Here is a 27348-nt window from a genome sequence, read left to right on the forward strand (position 1 = left end):
TTACTGACCTTTATAGATAAACGTCTCCAGCCAGAGTTTAAGACTGAGCAAGTGGCAGTTGCATTTCCAGAGGTTGTCCTTGAGAAATAAATGCCTCACTCTGGGCATGGATTCTAGGAGGGCTCGATCGAGCTGCTGAAGCTGGTTTTGTTGGATCGCAAATACAGTTAGGTTCTCCCAAGGCTCACCCAGGGATGTGGGAAGGTGGCTTATGTTGTTTGATGATAAATCAAGTTCCCTCAGCTGTGGGAGGGAATGGAAAAGTCTGCTTTCCAGGGAATGCAGGGAGTTCTGGGTTAGGTTTAAGACCCGCAAGTGCTGAAGTCCATGGAAAACTCCGGAGGTCAGATTTGAAAGAGAATTGTTGTGCAAGTTCAAGGTTGTGAGCTGTGGCACTGACTTAAATGCAGAAGCCGGAAGCTGACGTATCTGGTTATCTTGTAAGTGCAGGGTAAGAGTCTGAGGAGGCAGATCAGAAGGGACTTCAGCCAGACCCTGCCGGCTGCAGTCTACAAAATTTGAAGGTGAGTGACAGTGGCACCTCTCTGGGCAGCCACACACCACTGGGAGCAGGAAAATCATACTTGAGAGTAGGAGCAGTTCGCCTACAACAAACAGAAAGAAACTGTGATAGGAACCAGTTTGTAAGTGGTGTCAGCATTTGTTTCCCTTTAAATTCACAGGTAACTGGAAGGTAGATGAAATAGGATATCAAGTAGAAATGTGAAAAAATAATTTGGGGGGCACATGCCCTGTGTACAATGCAGCAGAATTATCTGGGACCAGAAGTTTAGGAGAATAATACGGAGTTCAGATATTCACATTTCTTAAATGTATGCTGAAGGTCAGTGCTGTCCAATAGGACTTTCTATGCTCATTGCAATGATCTATATCTACTGTTTAATATGGTAGCCATTATCTGCATGTGGCTGCTGAGCTCTTGAAATGTGACTACTGCAACCAAGAAACTGAATTTTTATTCGCATTTAATTTTTTTGTGTGTGTGTGGTACGCAGGCCTCTCACTGTTGTGGCCTCTCCTGTTGCGGAGCACAGGCTCCGGACGCACAGGCTTAGCGGCCATGGCTCACGGGCCTAGCCACTCTGCGGCATGTGGGATCCTCCCGGACCGGGGCACGAACCCATGTCCCCTGCATTAGCAGGCAGACTCTCAACCACTGCGCCACCAGGGAAGCCCTGCATTTAATTTTAATCAGTTAAAATTTAAGTAGCCATACGGTGCTAGTGGTCCATATTGGATAGGGCAGGTCTGAAGCATTCTTACAAATTGATGTCCATCTTTGCAGGTATAATAATTCCATGAATGATGACCGGCTCTACTCCATTTTTATTCAAGAGATTTTAAAAACAAAGAAAAGCATTAAAAATAATATAATAAACACCCATGTTCCTGTTACAAAGTTCTGTCTGTTATTCATAGTTTGCCATATTTCTTTCATCTCTTTTTTCTTTAACTCAAAGAAACAGTGCATTACTGATACCGTTGAACTCGCTTTGATGAGCACCCACATCATATTTTCCAACAGGAACCCCCCTCTTCCCTACCATTTGCTAGTGTATCCCTCCAGGCCTTTTAAAAACATTGCAGTCCCACTACTGGGCATATACCCTGAGAAAACCATAATTCAAAAGAGTCTTGTTGGGTGGGGCTAATGGCAGACTCTGAGAGGGCTTACGCCAAGGAGTAATTCCCAGAACTTCTGCTGCTACTGTCCTTGTCCCCGTGGTGAGCCACAGCCACCCCCACCTTTGCAGGAGACCCTCCAACACTGGCAGCCGAGTGGCTGACAGGATCTTGGTGCTCCAGCCAGGTGTCAGGCCTGAGCCTCTGAGGTGGGAGAGCCAAGTTCAGGACATTGGTCCACCAGAGACCTCCCGGCACCACATAATATCAAACAGCGAAGGCGCTCCCAGAGATCTCGATCTCAATGCTAAGACCAGCTCCACTCAACAACCAGCAAGCTATAGTGCTGGACACCCTATGCCAAACAACTAGCAAGACAGGAACACAACCCCACCCATTAGCAGAGAGGCTGCCTAAGATCGTAATAAAGTCACAGACACCCCAAAAAACACCACCAGATGCAGTCCTGCCCACCAGAAAGACAAGATCCAGTCTCATCCACCAGAACACAGGCACCAGTCCCCTCCACCGGGAAGCCTACACAACCCACTGAACCAACCTTACCCACTGGGGGCAGACACCAAAAACAACGGGGACTATGAACCTGCAGCCTGTGGAAAGGAGACCCCAAACACAGTAAGTTAAGCAAACTGAGAAGACAGAGAAACACACAGCAGATGAAGGAGCAAGGTAAAAACCCACCAGACCACACAAATGAAGAGGAAATAGGCAGCCTACCTGAAAAAGAATTCAGAGTAATGATAGTAAATATGATCCAAAATCTTGGAAATAGAATGGAGAAAATACAAGAAACGTTTAACAAGAACCTAGAGGAACTAAAGAGAAAACAAACAATGATGAACAACACAATAAGTGAAATGAAAAATTCTCTAGAAGGAATCAATAGCAGAATAACTGAGGCAGAAGAGTTGATAAGTGACCTGGAAGATAAAATAGTGGAAATAACTACTGCAGAGCAGAATAAAGAAAAAAGAATGAAAAGACTTGAGGGCGGTCTCAGAGACCTCTGGGACAACATTAAACACACCAACATTCGAATTATAGGGGTCCCAGAAGAAGAAGAGGGAATAAAAGGGACTGAGAAAATATTTGAAGAGATTATAGTTGAAAACTTCCCTGATATGGGAAAGGAAATAATCAATTCCAGGAAGCACAGAGAGTCCCATACAGGATAAATCCAAGGAGAAACACGCGAAGGCACATATTAATCAAACTATCAATAATTAAATACAAAGGAAAAATATTAAAAGCAGCAAGAGAAAAGCAACAAATAACAAACAAGGAAATCTCCATAAGGTTAACAGCTGATCTTTCAGCAGAAACTCTGCAAGCCAGAAGGGAGTGGCAGGACATATTTAAAGTGATGAAAGGGAAAAACCTACAACCAAGATTACTCTACCCAGCAAGGATCTCATTCAGATTCGACGGAGAAATTAAAACCTTTACAGATGAGCAAAAGCTAAGAGGATTCACGACCAAACCAGCTTTACAACAAATGCTAAAGGAACTTTTCTAGGCAGGAAACACAAGAGATGGAAAAGACCTACAATAACAAACCCAAAACAATTAAGAAAATGGTAATAGGAACATTCATATCAATAACTACCTTAAATGTAAATGGATAAAATGCTCTACCCAAAAGACATAGACAGGCTGAACGGATACAAAAACAATACCCGAATATATGCTGTCTACAAGACACCCACTTCAGACCTAGGGACACATACAGACTGAAAGTGAGGGGGTGGAAAAAGATACTCCATGAAAGGAAATCAAAAGAAAGCTGGTGTAGCAATTCTCATTAAAATAAAGGCTATTACAAGAGACAAAGAAGGACACTACATAATGATCAAGGGATCAATCCAAGAAGAAGATATAACAATTGTAAATATTTATGCACCCAACATAGGAGCACCTCAATACATAAGGCAAATGTTAACAGCCATAAAATGGGAAATCGACAGTTACACAGTAATAGTAGGGAACTTTAACACCCCATTTTCACCACTGGACAGATGATACAAAATGAAAATAAATAAGGAAACACAAGCTTTAAATGACACATTAAACATGATGGACTTAACTGATATTTATAGGACATTCCATCCAAAAACAACAGAATACACTTTCTTCTCAAGTGCTTGTGGAACATTCTCCAGGATACATCATATCTTGGGTCACAAATCAAGCCTTGGTAAATTTAAGAAAATTGAAATCATTTCAGTATCTTTTCCGACCACAGCGCTATGAGACTAGATGTCAATTACAGGAAAAAATCTGTAAAAAATACAAACACATGGAGGCTAAACAATACACTACTGAGTAACCAAGAGATCACTGCAGAAATCAAAGAAGAAATCAGAAAATACCTAGAAACAAGTGACAATGAAAACACGGTGACCCAAAACCTATGGGATGCAGCAAAAGCAATTCTAAGAGGGAAGTTTATAGCAATACAATCCTACCTCAAGAAACAAGAAACATCTCAAATAAACAACCTAATCTTACACCTAAAGCACTTAGAGAGAGAAGAACAAAAAAACCCCAAAGTTGGCAGAAGGAAAAAAATCAGAAAAATCGGATCAGAAATAAATGAAAAAGAAAGAAATGATAGCAAAGATCAATAAAACTAAAAGCTGGTTCTTTGAGAAGATAAACAAAAATTGATAAACCATTAGCCAGACTCATAAAGAAAAAAAGGGAGAAGACTCAAATCAATAGAATTAGAAATGAAAAAGGAGAAGAGACAGCTGACACTGCAGAAATACAAAGGATCATGAGAGATTATTACAAGCAACTATATGCCAATAAAATGGACAAATTCTTAGAAAAGTACAACCTTCCAAGACTGAACCAGGAAGAAATAGAAAATATAATCAGACCAATCACAAGGACTGAAATTGAAACAGTGATTAAAAATCTTCCAACAAACAAACGTCCAGGACCAGATGGCTTCACAGGTGAATTCTTTCAAACATTTAGAGAAGAGCTAACACCTATCCTTCTCAAACTCTTCCAAAATATAGCAGAGGGATGAACACCCCCAATCTCATTCTATGAGGCTACCATCACTGTGATACCAAAACCAGACAAAAATGTCACAAAAAAAGAAAACTACAGGCCAATATCACTGATGAACATAGATGCAAAAATCCTCAACAAAATACTATCAAACAGAATCCAACAGCACATTAAAGGGATCATACACTGTGATCAAGTGGGGTTTATCCCAGAAATGTAAGGATTCTTCAGTATATGCAAATCAATGTGATACACCATCTTAACAAACTGAAGGATAAAAACCGTATGGTCATCTCAATAGATGCAGAAAAAGCTCTCGAAGAAATTTAACACCCATTTATGATAAAAAAAAAAATCCAGAAAGTAGGCATAGAGGGAACTTACCTCAACATAATAAATACCATATATGACAAACCCACAGCCAACATCATTCTCAGTGGTGAAAAACTGAAACCATTTTCCATTAAGATCAGAAACAAGACAAGGTTGCCCACTCTCACCACTATTATTCAACATAGTATTGGAAGTTCTAGCCACAGCAATCAGAGAAGAAAAAGAAATAAAATGAATACAAATCGGAAAAGAAGAAGTAAAACTGTCACTGTTTGCAGACGACATGACACTCTACGTAGAGAATCCAAAGATGCTACCAGAAAAGTACTAGAGCTAATCAATGAATTTGGTAAATTTGCAGGATACAAAATTAATGCACAGAAATCTCTTGCATTCCTATACACTAATGATGAAAAATCTGACAGAGAAATTAAGGAAACACTCCCATTTACCATTGCCACAAAAGAATAAAATACCTAGGAATAAACCTACCTAAGAAAACAAAAGACCTGTATGCAGAAAACTATAAGACACTGATGAAAGAAATTAAAGATGATACAAACAGATGGAGAGATATACCATGTTCTTGGATTGGAAGAATCAACATTGTGAAAATGACCATACTACCCAAAGAAATCTACAGATTCAGTGCACTCCCTATCAACATACCAATAGCATTTTTCACAGAACTAGAACAAAAAATTTCACTATTTGTATGGAAACACAAAAGACTCCGAATAGCCAAAGCAATCTTGAGAAAGAAAAACGGAGGAATCAGGCTCCTGGAGTTCAAACTATATTACAAAGCTACAGTAATCAAGACAGTATGGTACTGGCACAAAAACAGAAATATAGATCAATGGAACAGGACAGAAAGCCCAGAGACAAACCCACGCACCTATGGTCACTTAATCTATGACAAAGGAGGCAAGAATATACAATGGAGAAAAGACAGCCTCTTAAATAAGTGGTGCTGGAAAAACTGGACAGCTACATGTAAAAGAATGAAATTAGAACACTCCCTAACACCATACACAAAAATAAAATGGATGAAAGATCTAAATGTAGGCCAGACACTATAAAAGTCTTAGAGGAAAACATAGTACACCCTATGACATAAATTACAGCAAGATCCTTTTTGACCCACCTTTTAGAGAAATGGAAATAAAAACAAAAATTAACAACTGGGACCTAATGAAACTTTTGCACAGCAAAGGAAACTATAAACAAGATGAAATGACAACCGTCAGAATGGGAGAAAATTTTTGCAAATGAAGCAACTGACAAAGGATTAATCTCCAAAATATACAAGCAGCTCATGCAGCTCAATAACAAAAAAACAAACAACCCAATCCAAAAATGGGCAGAAGACCTAAATAGACATTTTTCCAAAGAAGATATACAGATTGCCAACAAACACATGAAAGGATGCTCAACGTCACTAATCATTAGAGAAGTGCAAATCAAAACTACAATGAGTGCTGGTTGTGTACTGGGTACATTAGGCATTTTCACATTGCTTGGTGGAGGCTAGGAAGATTAAGAAAAGGACAAATTACTTAACATTGAAATCCAACTTCAACTTCTTTCAAAAAGTATAACACCAATGAAAACCAAAATGGCAAAAATCAAAAAGCAAACAAACAAAAAACTACAATGAGGTATCATCTCACACCGGTCAGAATGGCCATCATCCAAAAATCTACAAACAATAAATGCTGGAGAGGGTGTGGAGAAAAGGGAACCCTCTTGCACTGTTGGTGGGAATGTAAATTGATATAGCCACTAGGGAAAACAGTATGGAGGTCCCTTAAAAAACTAAAAATAGAACTACCATATGACCCAGCAATCCCACTACTGGGCATATACCCTGAGAAAACCATAATTCAAAAAGAGTCATGTACCACAATGTTCATTGCAGCTCTGTTTACAGTAACCAGGTCATGGAAGCAATCTAAGTGTCCGCCGACAGATGAATGGATAAAGAAGATGTGGCACATATATACAATGGAATATTACTGAACCATAAAAAGAAATGAAATTGAGTTATTTGTAGTGAGGTGTATGGACCTAGAGACTATCATACAGAGTGAAGTAAGTCAGAAAGAGAAAAACAAATACTATATGCTAACAGATATATATGAAATTTTAAAAAAAATGGTTCTGATGAACCTAGGGGCAGTACAGGAATAAAGATGCAGACGTAGAGAATGGACTTGAGGACACAGGGAGTGGGAAGGGTAAAATGGGACGAAGTGAGAGAGTGGCATGGACATATATACACTACCAAATATAAAATAGATAGCTAGTGGGAAGCAGCTGCAGAGCACAGGGAGATCAGCTCGGTGCTTTGTGACCACCTAGAGGGGTGGGATAGGGAGGGAGGGAGGGAGACGCAAGAGGGAGGAGGTATGGGGATATATGTATATGTATAGCTGATTCACTTTGTTATAAAGCAGAAACTAACACACCATTATAAAGCAGTTGTACTCCAATAAAGATGTTAAAAAAAATACTTAATAAGAACAACAATTGGAAATAGCCTTATAGCTCATTTTCTGATGCAGGCACTATTGAATGTGCTTTATATATATTAATTTAGTCCTTCTAACCTTGTAATTTGGGGTCTATTATTATGCCTCTATTAAAGGTGATGAAACTGAGGCCCAGAGAAGCTAAATCACTTGCCCAAGGTCACACAGAAGTAGTAGAATCGTGATTTGAACCCAGCAGTCTGCTTCCAGGGTCTGTCATGGTCCTTACCTGCTGTGCTTTACTGCCAGTAAATACTTTTACATAACACACATGTACATACACATACTACATAATGTTTTGCATAGTGGTTTTTTAAAAACTACATAAATATAATCATAGGCATGTTTAATTTTCAGTATAATCTAGTCACTCAAAACTGATTCATCCACATGGTTATATAGAGAGCTCATTAATTCCTTCTAACTTCTATGGAGTATTCCATGGTGAGGCCATGCCAGATTTAATATTTAGCCACTCCCATACTGACGAGCATTTGAGTTGTTGCAGTTTCTTTCATGACAAATGGTGCTGCAGAAGGCATCCTTATGCAGAGCTCTTTGGCCGTGTGGAAATGTGTACGGGGTCTCTAGAATCAACAGGAACCTCCTTGTCAAGTTCAGAGAGGATGCTGAGTTGACATTTTCTTAGGTGCTTCTAGGTCAATCTCCGATGTAGCTCTATCACTCCCTTCTTTTTTCCTAACACTTGAATTTCAAAATATGGCAAACATCCATCAAGGACATTTTGTTAAATTGGTAGAGGAATTCACAGGGCCAGGCAATAATATTTAAAACTCAGGATGGTTATCTACTCAGAGAGAAAGCTCTTGAGAGAGGTTTTTTGGTTTATTTGTTTGTCTGTTTTTGGCCTTAACTGGGGAGAAGTACAATGTGGCTGTCAAATGCATGGAGGCTTTTCCCCTTCGTCCTTTCAATTCTCTGCTGCTGCGAACAGTTCTTTAGGGCAAGAGGGAAGATGTTTGGAGAACCTTCCGAAGGAGATTTTGCTCAGTTTAGTCTAGCTCAAGGTATGCAACGCATCATAGTCCCATTGCCTCTTCCAGCATATGAAAGAGCAAAACCCTTGCTTTCCTTTCTGTAATTTAAATAAATATAAATCTCAGTGCCAAAGCATCTTCCGGTTAGAGGAGAGTTGCCACCCTCAATTTAGCTGTGGGTCTCAAGCATTAATTAGTTTCAGAAAGTCTTCCCACTCCCACCCACCCCCTCCAAGTGGATGATAAATGAACTCCAACCTGAAGGACTGTGTTTTCTATGAAATGGCCCGTGACAGGCCAACTGCATACCCATTCATGACTGTGTACATTGGTCCCCTCCCCCTTCCTCTGACCCAGCATGGCACAAACATAAATCCTTCTATCAGAGACAATTTTTAACATCTGTTTGGTCTTTTGAGAAAGACAACTTGAAAATAAGCTTCCCACAGATACTTTCCTGAGGGGCGTCCCACTTTCAAAGGCGGGAGGGAATTAATCATGGCTCACCTTCCATGACTGAGTCTCCACCAGCTTACCCGTTGAACCTGAAGCCCACCTTTATTAATCTGCAGACCAACACACCGAGGGCAAACTCCAAGTCCAGCTTTTCATTCACTTTTTTTCTGAATCCTACTAGTGTTTTTCTTCAATGTAGAGAACAGTTGTCGCTTTCCGGAGACACTTATTTAAGCAGCCCTTTCCTTGTCTCCATCTGGCTGGGATTGTTTTCCATAAGAGGATCTTTTGATTGTGCTCCCCCCCTTCTTTCTCAAAGCGTCGCCCTCCCCAGGATCATCGCCGCCTTTCCCATTGAGCCGACGAGCCAGAAAAAAAATGTTTGTCAAACCTCGGTGAACAGCTGTAGCATTCAAACATGACCCCAGTGGCTCAGGCTTTTTGATTATTTAATCTGCTTGAAGTCCAGGGCACCAAAATAAAACTATCTACTTAATCCGGTCCTGGTTTCTGAATTCTGTTGACTTACTAACCACACTGTGTCAACCCTCATTGAGTTGGGGGACACTCGCTGTGGATCCTCGATCTGGGGGTCTAGCAACAGAGCCAGCAGAGTGTGTAATATGAGGACAAATTGGCCTGCTGGAGGCTGACACGGTTTCCACAGTGCACTGTTTGGTCACCGAAGGCTTATTCAGCCAACATCCGCAGGGATTAGCTGTGTTGACAGGGTCTTGATGCCCTGAAATTCATAGCCATGGTTTCCTTTCGTGGGCATCACTGCCTCTTCTCCCTGGGGCCACAAATACTTCTCAGCTGCTTCTTTGCTTGCTCCCCCCCGCCCCACCGCCCTCACCCCCTCACTGAATTGACCTTTCGGTTTGCATGCCTTTGGAAATACTTCTCAATCTTTCATCGTTTCCCTGATGCTGAGGTTCTGGCTCTTTCCTCATTTTTCACATATAAAACAATAAAGCCGCCCCCCATGAGCATCAGGCATCAATGAACTGTGACTGTTCTCTAATTGAAGCCATTGGAAACTTTCCCACCAGGGGCTGGAACATTTCTTTGAATGTGCAAATGCCCCTCCATTTGCTGAGGTGGGATTTCAATGTCAAAGCTGCCCTTCAACATGCCAAAATGTTCCACATGCCTATGGTGAAAAAAACATGCTTTTCTTGAGGCAGTGTGAAGTGGGATCCCTGGCCCCAGGCAGTGTAATAGAGCAGTTGAGTTTGGGGTTTGGAATCAGCTGGGTCTAGATTTGAATTCGGCTTCACCATTTACCAGCTTCATGTCTCTGGGCAAGTAACTTGCCCACTGAAAACCCCTTGTCCTCATCTCTGACATGGGGATAACAGTTGTTTTTGCTTCATAAATTTGTTCCCAGGATTACATGAAGCAATACATGTCATGGCCCAGAGTGCCTTAATAAATGGTCACAATTACCCAGGAGAGTGCTTTCCAAGGCTTCTGTGCTGCTAGCATTCAACTCAACCTTGACTCAGCAGGCAGGAGGGGGTCCTGACAAAAGACCAGGAGGCCTGGCCCCTTGTGCCACTCTGGCAGTACCCTTGGGCATGAAGTTGAAAATTTGGATTGTGACTATCCTTAATGGCCTGCTCTTTGGGATCCCTTTCCTCCTTTGGACAAGCCCCGTCCAGCCTCACAGAACCTAGGACACTCATCCTGCCTCCTTCCTGAAAAATCTGCTTCACTCAGCCTGTCATCCTTCGTCCTTCTCTCCAACATTCTTTGAGCGTCCGATAATACAGTGGGGAAAAGTCAGATGTAGACAACAAAGAGCCATTAAATCTTAATAAGGGCTAAAAGGTTCCTTCCTCCCTTCCTTCCCTCCCTTTTTCCTACCTCTCTACTTTCAGGAGCACAGAATTTAATAATAATTATTCATGTGTGATACATGACCCAATGGCTTGTATGTAGCATTCAGTCATCAATGGGTCATAATATGACAAACACCTGTGAATCTAACACTCATTCTAAGAACTGGAAAGCTTCCAGTAACTTATATCAACCTGCATGCCTCTGTGTTTCCCAGGGGCCAGCAAGCTTTTTTTGTAAAGAGCCAGGTAGTAAATATTTTAGATGTTGAGGGCCATGCGGTGTCTGTTGCAACTACTCAACTCTGATGTTATAGCACGCAGCCAACCACAGACAATCTGTAAACAAATTGTGTGCCTGAGCCCCAGTAAAACTTTATTTACAAAGACAAAACAAGTAGACGACTAGATCGGCCCACAGGCCATAGTTTGCAAACCCTGCTCTATCCTGCTGTGTAGCCACTACTGTCACTGCTCCACCACGGCCAGCTGTCACCCACCCCAACTGCCACCGCCCCACTGGACATATCCACCACCCTGTCTCCTCCTTATCTGTAAAATGAGAGGGCTTGAGAGGATGATCTTTAGGCCCCTCTTATATCTAAAACCTTGTCATTCTGGTCAGAATGCTTGAGTAGGCTTGAAAGGCTTTGTATTTACAGACTTTAGGGGAGCTTGGACAAAAAATTTGAGTGTCTCTTTGGGTTACAGCAGAGCTATTTAGCCATGTCCTGCAGGGCCCAGCTAGGGTCCTGGACTCAGAGGCCTGAAAAAGAGGTATCTGTTGACAGCATAGCTGGGCGTAGGAGGCCAGGACACCTAAAGGAAAACTGCAGGCAGTCGAGGATACCTGCAGTTAAAGCCAGGCCTTGTGGCTGAAGGAGGAAGCACACTTCCGTGGTGCTTACACTCTGAGGTTGTGTGGTCTTGGGCAAACCGTTCACTTTCTCTGAGCCTCAGCTTCCTCATCTGTGGAATGCCTACCTCACAGGAGGCAGGGAGGATCAAGGGATACATGTTAAGTGCATGGTACAGGTCTGGTAAAGCAGATAATCAGAAGTGGCATCTCCTGTAAGCAGTGCGTCTTCTTAGCCCTCAAACAGTCTTGACTGACAGCTCCCAGCTAATCTGTGAGCACCCTGGGAATACGCAGAGAGCCCCCACCACTGCTGGTCTCCTGGGAGCAGTGGCCTACTGCCCAAAGGGGCTCTTTGGTTCAGTTGGCTCTAATGGTGATTCAAAATGGGCAGTGCACACTTGGAGTGGAAGGCTCCTGGACCTAGAAAGACTTTAGATGCAGGGGCTGATTGATTTATTCCATCTGGCCTCAGCCCAGAGAACAAAGGGAGGCTGTGTGATCTGCATGCTAATACCTGCAGTGCCTGCCTTCTGTCCCTCCCTCCCTCCGTGAGCCAGAGCTGAGAAGTGGCAAGACAACTGTGCATTCAAAAGAATCACCCAGGAATGACATCACACGTCAGGTGAGGTCAAGCGACTCCCGTGAGGGGCTCCTGTACCAAGATCTAGTCAAGAGCCCAGTTCCCCACACAGACCTTGCTTCAGACACACCCTCAAAGGAATATGGTGGCTACCGTTACACTGCAATTTCAAGAATTCCCTAGTTTCTGTATATTTTTATATAAATATATTTCCTATGTGCTTTTGCCCGTTTTAAGTCAGAATGTTTCCCTATATTCTTTTGCTCATTTTAAGTCAGAAAATTTCCTCACATAAATTGGTCTACTTAACATTTCACCTCCCTCCAAAAAAAAATCAACAATTATTAACATTTAAAATGGATTGTGTCTTAAAATCCAGCAAATATGTAATAGCTCTTTCTCCCAGGTGATATTATACAGCTATTTTAAAAGAATAAGTTAGAGCTAAATATATCCACCTGGGAGGATATTCATAATAAATTGTTAGGTTAAATAAATCAATCTGAATAGGAATGCACATTGTATAGTCCCATTTATGTTGAAACAAACAAAAAAACCCAAAGGTGGAAGGATTAACTCTAAAAATGTGCATTGGTTTGTCTGAAGAGGGAGTAAGTGGGGAAGGATAGACACTAAATTGATAATACTGCTTATCTAGAGGACAGCAGTAATTTAAGAAGAAAGAGAGGAAAATTAACTTTTTTCTGTTTATACCTCTGCATATTCAACTTGCTACATACAACAAACACATATTACATCTGTAATTTTAAAAATACAAAGGAAATGAGCTGACTTTTGTTAAATAGCAAGAAGAGCTTCATTTTGTTCACTGGAATATTTGAGATGGCTTATCCTCTAGTTACTAGCTGTGTTATATGTGTAAATAACATCCTTAGAGTTCAGCTCCTCTCACTCTAGGAAGATTAACCCCAAAAGTGACATCTGTCTTTCTTTGCCAAATGATCTCCACATGTGACCAGACCTTATAACTCAAAGGAGCACTTCTCCCAGTTTTAATGTCTGCTTTGGTGAAATTTTGGCAAAGTGCTCCCCCCATCCCCATCAGTGGGCCCCATCCAAAGCAGGTGCTGTGGTGATCTGATGTGGGGTAGGCAGCCAGGCCGAGTGACAGCTGCAGCCCAGGATAGCCTGGAAGAGGCCCTTGGTACCACAGATCGATGCAGAAATTTCATTTAATTATGAAGAGAGATTTGGCACTTGGAAAATATTTCCCTGCGGTTGTGGATGACCAAACAGCACCTAGGTATAAAATTTATACAGAGCTTTTTAAAAGACCTCAGTGTTATTTTCTCCTTTCTTCCTTCCTTCCTTCCTTCCCTCCTTCCTTGTTTCTTTCTTGTTTCTTTTTTTCTTTTTCTTTTTGGTCATAGGAAACATATAGCAAGAGAACTAGAAATATATATTTTAAATGGCTATCATATCATTCGTTCAGTGCTTACAATGGGCCAGATATTGCTAGGGATTTATATTAGGTAAATTATAAATCCTTAATGTAACTGCTGTAACAAATAAACCTCCAGATCTCAGTGGCTCCACACAACAACTTATTTATTGTTCTTATCACAGTCTAGCTCAGGTTGACAGGGGCCAGGCTCCAGTACAGTCATTCAGGGACTCAGGCTCCTTCCATCTTGCCACTGTGCCTTCCTCTTAGTTCTCAGAGTTCTCACCATTAGCTGACTGATGGTGGAAGAAGATGAGGACCCGGCGTTGGCCAGGCCTGGAAATGGTACTTATCAGTGCACTTACATTCCACTGGCCAGAAAAAAATCACATGATCATATTTAACAGCAAGGGAGGCTGGGAAATGTAGTCTAGCTGTGTGTTTTGGAAGAAGAGTCGTCACAGGTGTTGGAGAGCATTAGCAGTCTCTGCCTCCACATTTTATTTGCATTATATCACTTAAAGTTGACAATAACTCACTAGTCTATAAGCTTAAGATGGTTTCTTTGATTTCTTCCCGTAGTTTCTACAATACCATGTAGTATGCACATTAAATTAATGTTGAATGAATGAATGACAAAACTAAAGCGCAGAAAAGTTAAGCAACTTGCTCAAAGTCTCCAGTGTATTTATTGCAAACACATGGATTGTGAGCATCCATATTAGGTAAAATATTCAGGGAACCTATAGTTTTATGTATTTTATGGCTTAAGATCTTTTTAAAAAATACAATCCATTCTTTTTTATGGTAAGCTACAAATTTTATTATCTGGAAGTTCTAACTAACTCAGAAGATAAAAACACGGTTCCTTTTGAGCCATTCGGCCGAAAATCAAGGCTGCCATATGGTTTCTCTAGTAAGAAGGTAGGAAGGATATGTGTACCTCCTCATTCTTTCTTGCCTTTTGGATAAGGTAAAAATTCAGGTTCAAGGACTTCCTAGGGTCATTCAGTTTACTTCATATGACTATCCACAGAGTTTAAATTCCTTTTACCTGGGCTTGGGATGTTTGATAAAATGAGTGGAATAGTGGATATGAAATGTGTGTCTCCAAGCTCCCTAAAGCTAAGGAAGACAGTGGCCAGAATGCATGAGACTACTTCTTAGCGTCCACTTGTCTAGTGAGCCCAGGTCTGAGCTAGGGGCCATGGGAACTAGGAAAGACATAGCACGCTGGCTCTTGGCCTTCAAAGAACTTACCAGTTTGGAGGGTGCTGTTTAGCAATTCTTACTTATTTTATCAGTCAATGCTGATGATCTCATCACCTTGCACCTGTTAACCCATGTGAAAACTGTACATGACTTGCTTGGACACCAACACTGTCCAACTCTCTGAGAACCAAGTCTCGGAAGTCCTTTGGCTGGTAGCGGAGGCAGACCTAGATGCTTTTTCTTTTTTGGTCCGTCCATTATGTCAAGGTTAGAGGAAGTAGACTTCCCATTCCAATGTCTTCCCAGCCTCAGCCTCCCAGCAGTTGGTTTGCCTGCATACTGGATGTATGTGAAGATAAAGATGCATTTCAGATAAGTATGATTAAAGGTAATTAGTGAGCTCATACAGCTGGTGGAATAAACACAGGCAGATGCTGGTTGATATAAAGCTAATGAAAGAAACAAAAGGATCAAGAAATATGGCAGCTTAGGAAGCCTGGCCAAGGCCTCACACTGACACATTGTTTTACTTAGATCTTTTGATTGGCTACTTTTGTCCTTGCCCCAAGAATATAAATTGGAATCAAATTCATGTTCATGTTTGATTGTTTACTTATGTTACACATAAAATGAGTGTTTTGTGCAGTTCTTCTTGGTAATTTTTTATTTGCTTTTGTACTTTTATTATAACATGATAAAAGTCCAGTTTTTGAAATAGATGACAATGTGTTTTTCATATTTTCAAGTTATAGCAGTGTATGTATTTTGTGATGAAATAATGAATCTGTGTTGTGCCATTTTCTCTTTAAAGTTTGCTCTATGTTGGCTCTTTGCTACATGTAGCTTGAAAATGTTCTGGAAAACACAGTTGTCTCAGGCAGGATTTACATTGTAACTCACCAATTATAGATTCCAAACTTTAGGAATCCTTTTCATTATTCCAGGCTTCATCTGCCCCATTATTTCATTTTAGAACACTATCTCTATTAAAAGAGTGGAATCTGGAGTGAAACCATCTAGATTCAAATGCTGTCTCCAACATTAACTGGCTCCATGACCTTGAATGAGTTATTTAATTTCTCTGATCTTCAAATTCATCGTCTGTATAAAGGAACCCAACTGGCAGATTTGCAAGGAGGATTAAATAATATTTTAATGTAAAAATCTTAACAAAAAATGCCTCTGCACCTAACAATACATTCTCTATTAATGTGTCTGTATGACATGTATCAACTAGGCACTTAGACTGTATCTACTTGCACTAACCTGTTTGGAACAAAAACAGACAAGTTAAATGCAAAGGAGCATTTTGCCTGTGTGACAGAGTTCGCCATCTTTTAGGATTATAAAGCACGCGTGTATGTGTATTTGCCTGGAATCATTCGCAGTCTGAGTGAATTTGTGCTCTACATATCTCTGCTTGTCATCAAAATAGTTCCACAAACAAAAGAAAGTTGGTTGTTGGTGTTGTGCGACTGCAGCCTTCATGTGGGACTTTTGTTAACAAGATAAAGGTCCTGCGTGGACTCTGATGCAGCTTTCATCCAGGTTTATAACAGTCAGCTTCCCATTCCAGTGCAACAGTAATGGTCTCATCCTTTCATTTCATCCAGGAAGCCCATATTGGGTCACCTACTATGTGCACATGCTGTTATTTTTTTTAAGGTTTACCTACCAATCTTTCCTCTAGTTAGTCCGTCCTTGGTAGGAGGCCCTTTTCCCCATCCTTGTGTAATTAGAGAAAACATGTAGTCATCTCCCCAGGGCTGTTTAGCTTTCATGATGAAGCATGACTATCAGAGTCTCGAGGTTGATACGAGTGGAAACATTTGTGTTCAACAAGCAGGCTCCTCCATGTGTTGTCAACATTTCATTTGTGATTCTAATTAGGGCCGAGGAGAAAATAAACTCAGTGTACTGCTCTCCACTGCTATAGCTGATGTTTATAAGTTTCTATCCATGGCCCTGGGTTGCTCGTACCATGAAGGCATTTGGCAATACAGCTGCGTGCTGCTGCTGTGTGTGATGAAGAGCTAAGATGGGTAAATCTACTGGGACATTACTAAGAATGAGCAATGTAGGTGTTTACTTCTTAGAGATTGGAGTTTCTTTATTTTTTGACACTTTAAATGTTCCTGAAAGTGAAAACGCCCTTATGTAAAAATAGGGTATGTTAGAGGCACTCTCATTGTGACCCCTATCTCATCTCATCTTCTCTGAAAGTCTGCTATAAATTTCATTGTGTATTATTTCTTTATTAAGGAGGCATCTATTGAGTGTTCCTGACCTGTTAATCTCTGTGTTTGAGGATATTATGGGCATGAAAATAAGACAGCAAAATAGATGGACCTACAGTCCAAATGGCCCCTACAGTCTCACAAGGAGACATACATATTTTCAAATATATGAAAAACTACAGCCATGAAAAGTGCTAGGAAGAGGAGGTACATGATGTTGTAAGAGAATATAGTCAGGGAATCTGACTTGGTAGCTTGGGGCAGCCATCCCTATGTATGTTTTAACCAGCTGAAATCTGAAGGATGGGCTAGACTTCAATGCAGAAAAGAAAAGTGATGATGAGGTAAAGTCATTCCAGGTGAAGACATGGCATGTGTAAGGCTGACAGGCCAGAGAGATGGCACAGTGCCCTAGAGCTACTGGGAGGCCAGTATGACTACAGCACAGAGGGTGAGGGGAGAGCTCGGGCAGGCAGATCCTGGAGAAGAGGTAAAGAAGCTGGTTGTGGAGCCCCATGCCCCCATCTTCCGCTATAACTGTGTTATTGATTTTGAAAAGCTCTCTCTCCCTCTCCCCACCACCCTCACACACACACCCACCCACCCACACACACCCCTCTGCAAGAACGCTGCTTTCTGGTGTGGGGGTCAGGGTTAGAGCCCTGCACTGAGCCCTGTACTGTATGTTGGGAGGTGCTGTCACTTCACAGGCAGTGTCCTTTGTCAACTCCACCATCTCACCGTAACTAAAGAGATGCATCTTGCTGTCCTTCATATGCTTCTTGGGAGAGGTAGAGAGGATTGCAACTCTGCAAGCATTATGAAATCTCAGTACACATATGTCAAACCCTGAGCTTTTCCTTATAGATTGTGGCTGTGGGCGAATCCATTCCACACATGCCTGAGGGGCTGCAGAATGGAGCCGTCAGCCTCCTCACACAAGGAGTCAAGGAGGAGTCGGCCCTGCTGGGGCACTGAGGCTACTTTGATGGAACAGAACTTTTCCTCCTGAGTAATCCTGTGCATGTAAGTGTGGATGTGATACCTAGCATTCCAGGGGTGACAAATAGGTGCTTGAGGTAACATTTGTGGGCCCAGGTGTCCCACCCAGCAACCCTGTGGAGCCCAGCATGGCCTTAGAATCCTTTCCAGCTCAGTAGTCGAGACAGACAACTGGTGGCATCCTGCTAACATAATCCTAGTTGCTGTTCCTGAAGCAGATCCTTGCCATTCTCAGAAGTGACTGATAAGTCTGGAATACAAAGCCAAGGGCCAATTTGCTGAGGGGAGAATTTGAATCACGCCCTAGGAAGCTACTGACTGAGCCCACCTACCCCTCCAGCGTCTACATCTTGATGTAAACTTGGTATTTTCTCCTTGTCCTTGTAAACGTGGTAATTTTTCTACAGTGATAAAAATAAGCTCTTTAGTTTTTAAAATGGACTTCAAAAATGACAGACAAATTATTAGGACACACTCAAACAGAAGTTAGGTTTGTGGTCTGTGCATTTGCACAGGAAACCCCTGGCATGCACTAGAAATATGATTAAGTCAGGGGATGGCACAGGCATTTTGTGTTTCTCAATTTGGGCGTGTGGGTGATCCCCAGGTAGAGCTCCTTGTGATTGCCAGGTGTCTGCTGGGAGTGGCAGGTCAGCAGTGAGCTCATGTAGGTTATCTTGCTGAAACTTCCCCAGCAGAGCAGGTCCACTGGCTTAAGAAAATGAAGTACCTGGTCCAGAAGAAGTCCATCTGAAAGGGTAACAAAGGTTGGACCACACACTGGGACCAAGAGGAAACTGAATCTAATTTCCCGGTTTTTTCTCTGCTCTTCCATCACATTAGAGGCGGCAGAGTGCTATCATTAGCAGCTTATTCTTTGTTTAGTTCCTCCTCTGTCTTGAAGTTCAATTGCTCTGACTGACACAGTAAGTCCCTAAATTCTCAGGGATGAATTGAGACATCTAAAACTCATAGAAGACTCAGAAAGTCTCTGGCACGTGGTGCTTTACCTGGAGACCATCATGAGTTCCTCCTCCATTCCAGGAGTGGAACTATTATTTTCTGCATCTTACTGAAGGAAAACCTGAATCTTAGTGAGGGTGTCACTTGCCAGAGATCAGTTTGTCAGTAGGAGAGTGGGAACTTGAGCCTGCATTGCCTGATTTCAAAGCCTTTTAACTCCTGTGTTCTTTTATTGCATCTTATTCTTTTCGTCAGCAAAGGACGGGCCCTAAAAGAGACTTAGCTCAGACACAACGGACTTGGTAGAATAATGCGCTCACCCCTACCCAGCAAGACCTCTGTCTTTGTAGGTCTCCATTGCCCATTGCTTCTCGGGGCTAAGGGCCACCAAGAGAAGAGGACAGCTTGCCACCTGTCTGTTCTGGGAAAGCATCTTGGGGCCAGAGGTGAAGAAAGCAGGGCACTTTGTGCATGGAGCTAGTGTTAGTCTGGTCCATCCCCAGAATGGCACTATCAATCAGATCTCGGCCGTATTTGTCATGGCTGCTCCCCTCTTCAGAAGCTGCCCCCACAGGCCCACCCTCTCTTCATCGCTGGGCAGCTAGGGGAGAACTCCCTTTGATCTCTAGACTGGTAGCAGGAAAAGCCTGACATTTTGTGGGCTTCCTCCTGCCCCTCTGCCAGGCGGTTGTTTGGACAGCCACATGAACAGAGCCCCTTGGTCACGCTGGCTTTAAACATCCAGACTCAAGACAGAGGAGCATGGCATGGGAGAAGGTAGAAGTGTCACGGCCACTGCCTTCACACTGAGGGATTCTCGGTCATAATGCAGAGGAGAGGATACTGGGACTCAGGTCTGAGCAGATAAGCAGCTCTAAAAAAGGAAGAAGATGGAGAGGATGGAGGTGACCTGACCGCCATCCCACTGGACAGCTGGCCTTCCAGGGTCAAGAAAGAACCACACACCTGCCACGTTGGTTTATAGCCTTGATCTGCAACTCCACGCCCTGAATAAAAGGTGTCGGCCTGGAAACAGATCAGCTAACTTTTGAGATACATCCACAGTTTAAAAAGTAAGACAGGTAGCTCTTGGGAGACTTTGACTCTTTTCTACTTATCCTCCTTCACAAAGGAAAGTTTTCGAGTCAAGTAATTCTGAATAGGGAACATTTGTCTTAAAACTATATTCGACTTCCCTGTAGTATAGTATACTTTGATGCATTAAAATACAGCTCGCCCCACTCAGATTACTGCTTCGGTGCCTACTGCTATAACAGTAAACTATTCCTCGCTGATACTTTATTAAGCTCCACCAGCATTTCACATGCAGGCATCTCACAGAGCTTCGGGCCATATGTTGTATATGCTGTCAGGCTGAACTCTGACTTTAGTCCTTAAAGCCCCCTTCCCCTGTATCTTTATATAGTGCAGCATTTTCAAAAACTTTGCTACAGGCTACACCCAAATTGTGGACTGGTGGAAGTAAACGCCACTGGTTGTGTAGGTGTGAATACCTAAAAAGGAAAAAGAAAAAAAAAGGGGTTGTTTTATGAAAAGTTCTTGTTTCCTGGACATCACCTTTACATTTATTCTGTATTTGATATTATTATTTTTTGACCATTTTTGGGGGGAGATGGAATATTTTTGAAACCATATGCAAAAAAGGGTGTGCATTTATGCACAGTGAGATCAGCTCTCTAGCGGGGAGCTAAAGGTATCTGTATGTTTGCATTTTGAAAAATCGATGGGTATAGCCATAAATGCCGATTCTTTTAACAAGACTAACTTTGTCATTTAATAAGGGAGATTATTTCATAGATTTAAAGCCAGTTAACACATTTAAAACTTGATAAGACAAGGCAATCCTGGTATGTTTCCTGTTCTCCAGTGATTAAAGCAAATCGAACGCTGAGACTAGGGGAGGTTTTCTCATGGTAAGAGTAATGCCATGAATGTTTCTCCTGGTAATGCAATTAGGAAATATTGGCCCCAGTTAATGTAACTTAAACAAAACATGTTGTCCTCGTCAAACTTGTTCAAGTTTTAAACAGGCAAAGCCTTGTCCAAAAAGTTAAAAAACGGGGGCATATAGTGTTTCCATGGAAACTCTGTTAAAATACTGATTTGTGGATATGATCATAATCAGCCCCATAATCTAATATGACTGAATTAAATGAAAAAGAATCTCAGTTATGAAGTAAGCCCCCTGTGCAAGAGTGTTCTTACACATGCAGAAAACATATGGATCCTGAAGGACGTTATTTTCAAACTACTTATTGGCGCAGGGATGGACCGTTAAGACTTTGGTTTTGTCTGTCGCGTTTCTCCCCCTTCATTCATTGTTCCTCTTTTTTTAATGCTGGAATTATGCGGGGGAGCAGTAAATAAAGTCTTGATGACATTTGGATTTTTTAATATGTATCATTGCTCCCCACACAACACTCCATATTGTTTTCATTGTCTTTTTTGACAAAAGAAGATAACCCATAATATTTAACCACTTGTGGGACGTTACGAGATTAGGTTTTATTAAGGTAATAATTTCTTCCCACTAATGGGATCTTGGTGGAAGATCTATTCTAACCGAATTTTAACGATTCAGCTTCAAATGAATGGCTTTGACCTCTAGGGGCAAGGGCCCATGCCGAGGGTTGGGGTGAGTGTCCCTGGGACTCTGGGCAGAGACTTCAAGGACGTGCACTGGCCTCCCCGCCACACCGTTCCACGGCTCAGTTTGCACCTGTCTGGGCTGTAGTAAAAATGGAAACTGCTCACCATGGGATAAACTTCATTCTGGTACCATAGCAAAGACAGCTGTCTTTCAGCAAACTTACTTGATTTATTTGGCAGTTGTTCCACCCAGAGACAGTCACGGGTGGTATTGGTGGCATCAGTTTCCTTCTCGAAAAACTATGTCCTTGGTCATGTACGAACTTCAAATGGGGTTTACCGTGTGATTATTAGCAAGAGCCTGGCAATCATTTGCACCTTAGCTTCGCATCCTAGAGCATCTGTAGAAAGGCTCTGTGATAGGGCAGTGACATGCGAATGCATCCCCAAACAGGTGTGTCCGTACATCTCACACCAGTGTAGTCCCTGGATGTGTGGGGCATGGGTTCTAAGGTCACAGCATGTCTGAGATTTACTTTTTGGACAGAGATGTGCCAAGCAGAGTCAGACAAAGCGCAGAGATTCAGACCCTGACCCAAGGAGCAGAGACTGACTTCTCCCTATGTTCTCCCATCCACCTCCCAGAGCGGTTTTGCCTTCCAGGTGTGTACACCTCTTCTTATTTGGGCACAGGGAGGAATAAACAATGAGAAAAGTAGGTCAGGCCTGAGAATTGTGCCAGGAGCTTGAATCTGCTGATTATTTACTCCCCTTAACGTTTCACTTTTATTTCTAATTAACTTGGGTTTATAGCAAAGTAATGTATAAACACAGTTTTTAAAAATTAAATAGTACTAAAAAGAAGCTTACACAGAGAAGAAACAGGCCCTTGACCCACCACTCCCCCTCCACTCCCAACCCCTAGTCCCACTTCCCAGAGGCAACAGCTTCCACCTCTCTTAGCAGCTCTATTTCTCATTAGCAAATTGAAATTACTGGGGTTTATTTAATATCAGAGATTGCTCATTTACTTCCTTTAGTACCCAGTACTCTGGATTCCTTACACCAGCCCTTCTTACCTTCTCACTATTCCACCAGCACAGCTGCATACCTATCTCATAGTTTCTGATTAATTAGATAGTGATTATATTATTAGGCCCATGTATGTATATTCCCTACTGTGTTAAATTGTATGCTATCGTGTGTTTTCTTTTTTATGATATTTTTCCCTGGACTGAAAAATCTGTGTGCCTTTTTACTTGCTTAGTTTTCCTTCAGCCCCTCCCTATTTTTCCCCCATGTGTTTCATCAGATATCTCAAATGCCTGTTATGACTGTTTCCTAGATATTTAGTTTTCTGTTATTTCATCATTCTTTGGAGAGACCTTGCTCCCTGCACCTGCTGCCATTCTGTTCCAGTCTGGATAGTTGCTCCCCAGTCCTGCTGGGCAGCTGCGTTCCTAAGTTTTCCCTTCGCCATTTTCCTCTGCTGTAACCCTCTTTATCCTAGAGCCATGTCTTCCTTTTTTTCTGACTCAATTACTCATTTTGCTCACATTCTCCAGTAGTTTTCTTAGAAAGGAAGAGAAAATGTTTTCAGCCCTTATAGCATTAAAAACACCCTAATTCTGCTCCTATACATAATTATCATGTGGCTGGGTATAAGATTCTGTACTGGAGATCATTTTCCCTCAGAATTGTGAAGGCATTGCTCCATTTTCTTTTGACTTCCAGTGTTATTGTTAAGAAGTCTGATGCTATTCTGATTCCTTTGATATGACCAAGTTTCCCAACCTCCATCCCAGAAGCTTTCAGAATGTACTCTGGGTCTCTAGTGTCCTGAAATACCGTGATGCTGTGGGTCCCCCTCACTCATTGTGTTGGGCATTTTGCAAGCTCTTATGATTTAGAAATGAATATTCTTCAGCTCTAGGAAGTCTTCTTATGTTATTTTTCCAAGTCTGTTTGTTTTATTTATTTTTCTGAGAGATTTTCTTTTTCCAACTTTTTTTTTTGCTCTTAAACCTGTTTATTTTGACACTTTTCTTTTCAATTTCCAAGAGTTCTTTTTTACAGCAGCCTCTTGTTGTTCCAAGGACACAATGCCATCTTTGATCTCTCGGAATATATTGTCTAAAGTTGTTGGGTTGTTTTCCTGCTGTTTGTGCTATTAACTTGAACTCATTTTTTTTTCTGCTAGTTTCTGTCTTTCTTTTTCGTGTTAAAGGCTCCCCACAAATATGTGTGGCCTAAGTTCTTATTTAGCAGTGAGGCACCAAAATGCTGATTGAAAATTTCCCCACCAATGGGCTTTACTTTTGGGTGAATCGATGGGAACCCAGCCAATTTGGGGAATGGGAATATGCTAGCAGCTCTAAGACTCACTGTTGAATGAAAAGAGGTACAGAAGGGGAAGGAAGTAGCAGCAGTGTGAGGGATAGAAGCAATGTGAGGAACCATTAAGAGCAGGAAAGAAGATGAATATAACCATTCCAGTGGATAAGAAAAATTAGAAGTGTAATTTAACAAAGAAGAAAAGCAGGTTCACATGCACTAATGCCTTGCTCCAAAATACCAAAAAATAATGACAGCGGCTATGTGACTTCAGGGAAACTGGCTCCAAACCTAGGAGGAACAAGGGTTTTGCCCAACATTGGAAAAACACCTTGCTTTGCTCTCTTCTCCAATGAATGCGAAGAATCCAATCCTTTCTAAAACAGTTGAAACAAAGGAACAGATAAAAGGTAAGAAATGCAGCTTTGGAAGCAGATGCGGTTTATTAAAAAGAATCCCTGGGACTGTTTAGTCCCCAACTGAGATTACTCTGAAGGAACAGAGCTCTAGGGTGAATGATCTTCAGCTGTAATTGTAATACTCTGTGGATAAAAATAGTTAAGCATTGTGAAAAATTAATCTGCCTGTGACAGTAGTGCATTTAAGATGATTAGAGTTATCTGGAGAGCCTTAGGCAGGGAATCGGCAGCTCTTTGCTCTTGCCTGCTCTAAGCAGTGACAATTCAAGGAGGGTTTCCATGTTTGGTTATAGGATCAATTGGTGAGAGGGGGAGGGGGGATAGTGAGAGAGTTCCAAGGGGACTTTGTGGATCTGAGAACCTGTTGCTGGGGAGGGGACGGTAAATTGCTGGCAGAAGGGTCATCATTAATCCTTTCTGGAGCCCCATAAGGAAAGTGATCTTCCATTCTAGGGGTTATTATCAGACCGAAGCTAACAATTCTTGTATTCTCACTATGCACCAGACGCTGTGCTCTATCTGACTTTATCATCCCAGCTTTTACAACCAAGCAGAGGGAGGTTAAACGCTGGATTCTAACCCTGAGCCCACCATTAATCTGTGCTGCCTCTTGACTCTTTCAGTAGACTAAAGGAACAGGAAAAGGGTAATCTTTCAAGCAGTACTAAGGCAAACCTAAGAGACACAAAACAAGGAGCACAAAATGCTGTAGCTGGGGCTTGCTGGACAGGGAGAAAGGAAAGGAGTTGCTGAGTCAGGCTGGGCTACCCATGCAGGGTAGGGCTTTGCAGGAGTCACTGGGGCATTTTTGCCCGAAAACCTGCAGGAGAATATTGTGTCTGTGGTACAGCAGCATGGATCCACAGCATCCTGACTGCTAGATATCCCCCCAAATTGCCTGGTGCCCTGGGGAAGGACCCTAGTCACAGTGTGGAGATGGTAGAGACCTAACAGTATGTAAAGGGAGTCCTCGCTCTGACTGTACCCCATGAAAATAGGAGGTCCTCAATCTATCAGCCAGGACTTGGTCCTAGGAACAGAAGCTACTCTAAGTATTCCAAGTATAAAGGACTTGAATACAGGGAATAAGAAGCTTTTATGATCACTGAAGGGTGGAGAGATGTGGGTCAAGAAGCATCCATGCAGATGGCTCTTTAAGAATTCACATGGGAGCTGCTTCAAACTTCACATCTGCCAGCACATCTGCCTGCAACTGCCTCCAAAGCCACATGGCGTCTGTCTCTTTGCTGCCTCTAAAACTAGTTGACAACTCTCTAGTTGACAAACCCTAATCCAGAGCCACAAATGGAGGAGATTCTGGGAAATGCAGTCCTAGCTTTTCTTCTTCAGTGCAGGACAGGCCTCCTAAGGAGGAGGTGGTGATGTCAACTTGAATATCACCCACCAATACCCTGGAACTTCCTATGACCTCAAGTTACGATGGCATTCTATTTGTACCGCTATTCACCACCACCCCCACCCCCTCCCCCCACCACCAACAAGCCCACTGTTTCTTGGTTGTCTTGATGATGGGGTAAGATAAGAAACTTTTAACCTGGGAAAGTTTAGGTATGTGTGAGCCTAGGGTCCATTCCAGGTGACCTCCTGAGATCCCAACAAGCTAAGTGGTTCTCTCACTGTATCAACTCATACCCTGGCTCAGTAAAAACTGTAAGATTCTTGATAATTGCCCATGACAAGAAATGAGAATACTCCTGAAAGGTTAGCAACCAGGCCCTTCATGCAGATGCACGTGTTTGCCTTCTTCATTATTCAGTGTGGTTACTGAGAGCAGTTAAAGGGCTTTGAGTGTTCACCTGGTCTAGGAAAAGGTACCATGTTTCCTGTAAAGGTTCTACTATGAGCCCCAGCATGGTCATGCTGACCTGGCACTACTCGACGATGGCCATGGTTGCGTGGGGAGCTGCATTGGGTAGATGGTGAGGCTCCCTAGGAAGGAGTACCAGGATTCATTAGTTATTCTTGACATGAAGTCAGGAAGGGCAGCACGCATGCCACAGATTTGCCTTCCATGTCAGTGATTGGATTTGCCTGCAAGGAGGTGCTTATGTGATGAATCTCTGTACATAAAGATAAGTTGCCCGTCTCCCATCAGAAGGAAACACCAATCTAGACTACAGCTGTATTTGTCAGGCTGCCATCCATTGCAAGCAACAAAAATCAAACTCAACGTCGCTTTAAGCAAAATCAGTAAATTAAAGGAAGTTAATTATTTGATTGGTTGGGGTGGGTGGAAGTTCATTGTTCCTTAACTAAAAAGTCCAAAGCTATATCTGGCTTCAGATACAGTTGGATCCGGGGCTCAGCTGAAGCCACCAGTGTTCTTAGTTTCTTGTTTCACTTGTCTTTGTGTCAGCCCAGTTCTCAAGCAGACCCTCTTCATGCTGTGCCTCCAGCACTCATCTGATCAGCTTGGCAGACTCGGTGGAGAAAAGCCTCCTCTTGCCTGAAAGTTTCAGTTCAAAGTTCTGGGGCTGGCTCTCACTGGCAAAGCGTGGGTAGATGGCCATCACTATGACGGAGGAGGGGAGGGTGCATTCCTGTGCCTGTGGAGTTGGGGGCAAACCCTATGCAAACCATATGGACTGAAATTGGAGGCAGGACATGTCCCTAAAGGAAATAGTGTGGGTGTGGGTAAGGGGAGTGGGGCTCTTCAACCCCTCCCCCAAAAAAGGGACATGCATGCCCAGCTGGCAGAAGCAACAGCTGTATGTTAATTCCAGCCCAGCTGGAGTTAGAATCAGTCTGGGCCATCTCTGAATCATCTCAGTCAACTTGCTAGCTTCTTTGGACTTCTAGTTACTCATTTGTGTAATAAGTAGGTTGGGTTCAATGGTCCACTCCACCATTCCAGCTCT

General features: G+C 42.3%; 2 protein-coding genes across 2 annotated transcripts in view; one reads left to right on the plus strand and one right to left on the minus strand.

The window, feature by feature from the left end:
* LRTM1 (leucine rich repeats and transmembrane domains 1) lies at positions 1 to 27000 on the minus strand (the record flags this gene model as incomplete). Its single annotated transcript, XM_082664781.1, has 2 exons — positions 1 to 605; positions 26937 to 27000. The coding sequence occupies 2 exons, from the start codon at positions 26998 to 27000 to the stop codon at positions 1 to 3; spliced, it is 669 nt and encodes a 222-aa protein (XP_082520907.1).
* The window catches only part of CACNA2D3 (calcium voltage-gated channel auxiliary subunit alpha2delta 3), a gene marked incomplete at its 5' end in the record, with an annotated part of 768939 nt that overhangs the window by 641311 nt on the left and 100280 nt on the right, over positions 1 to 27348 (plus strand). The window lies entirely within an intron of this gene.

The sequence above is a fragment of the Grampus griseus genome (assembly GCF_964374135.1).
Source record: "Grampus griseus genome assembly, chromosome: 10".
NCBI classification, from domain to species: domain Eukaryota; kingdom Metazoa; phylum Chordata; class Mammalia; order Artiodactyla; family Delphinidae; genus Grampus; species Grampus griseus.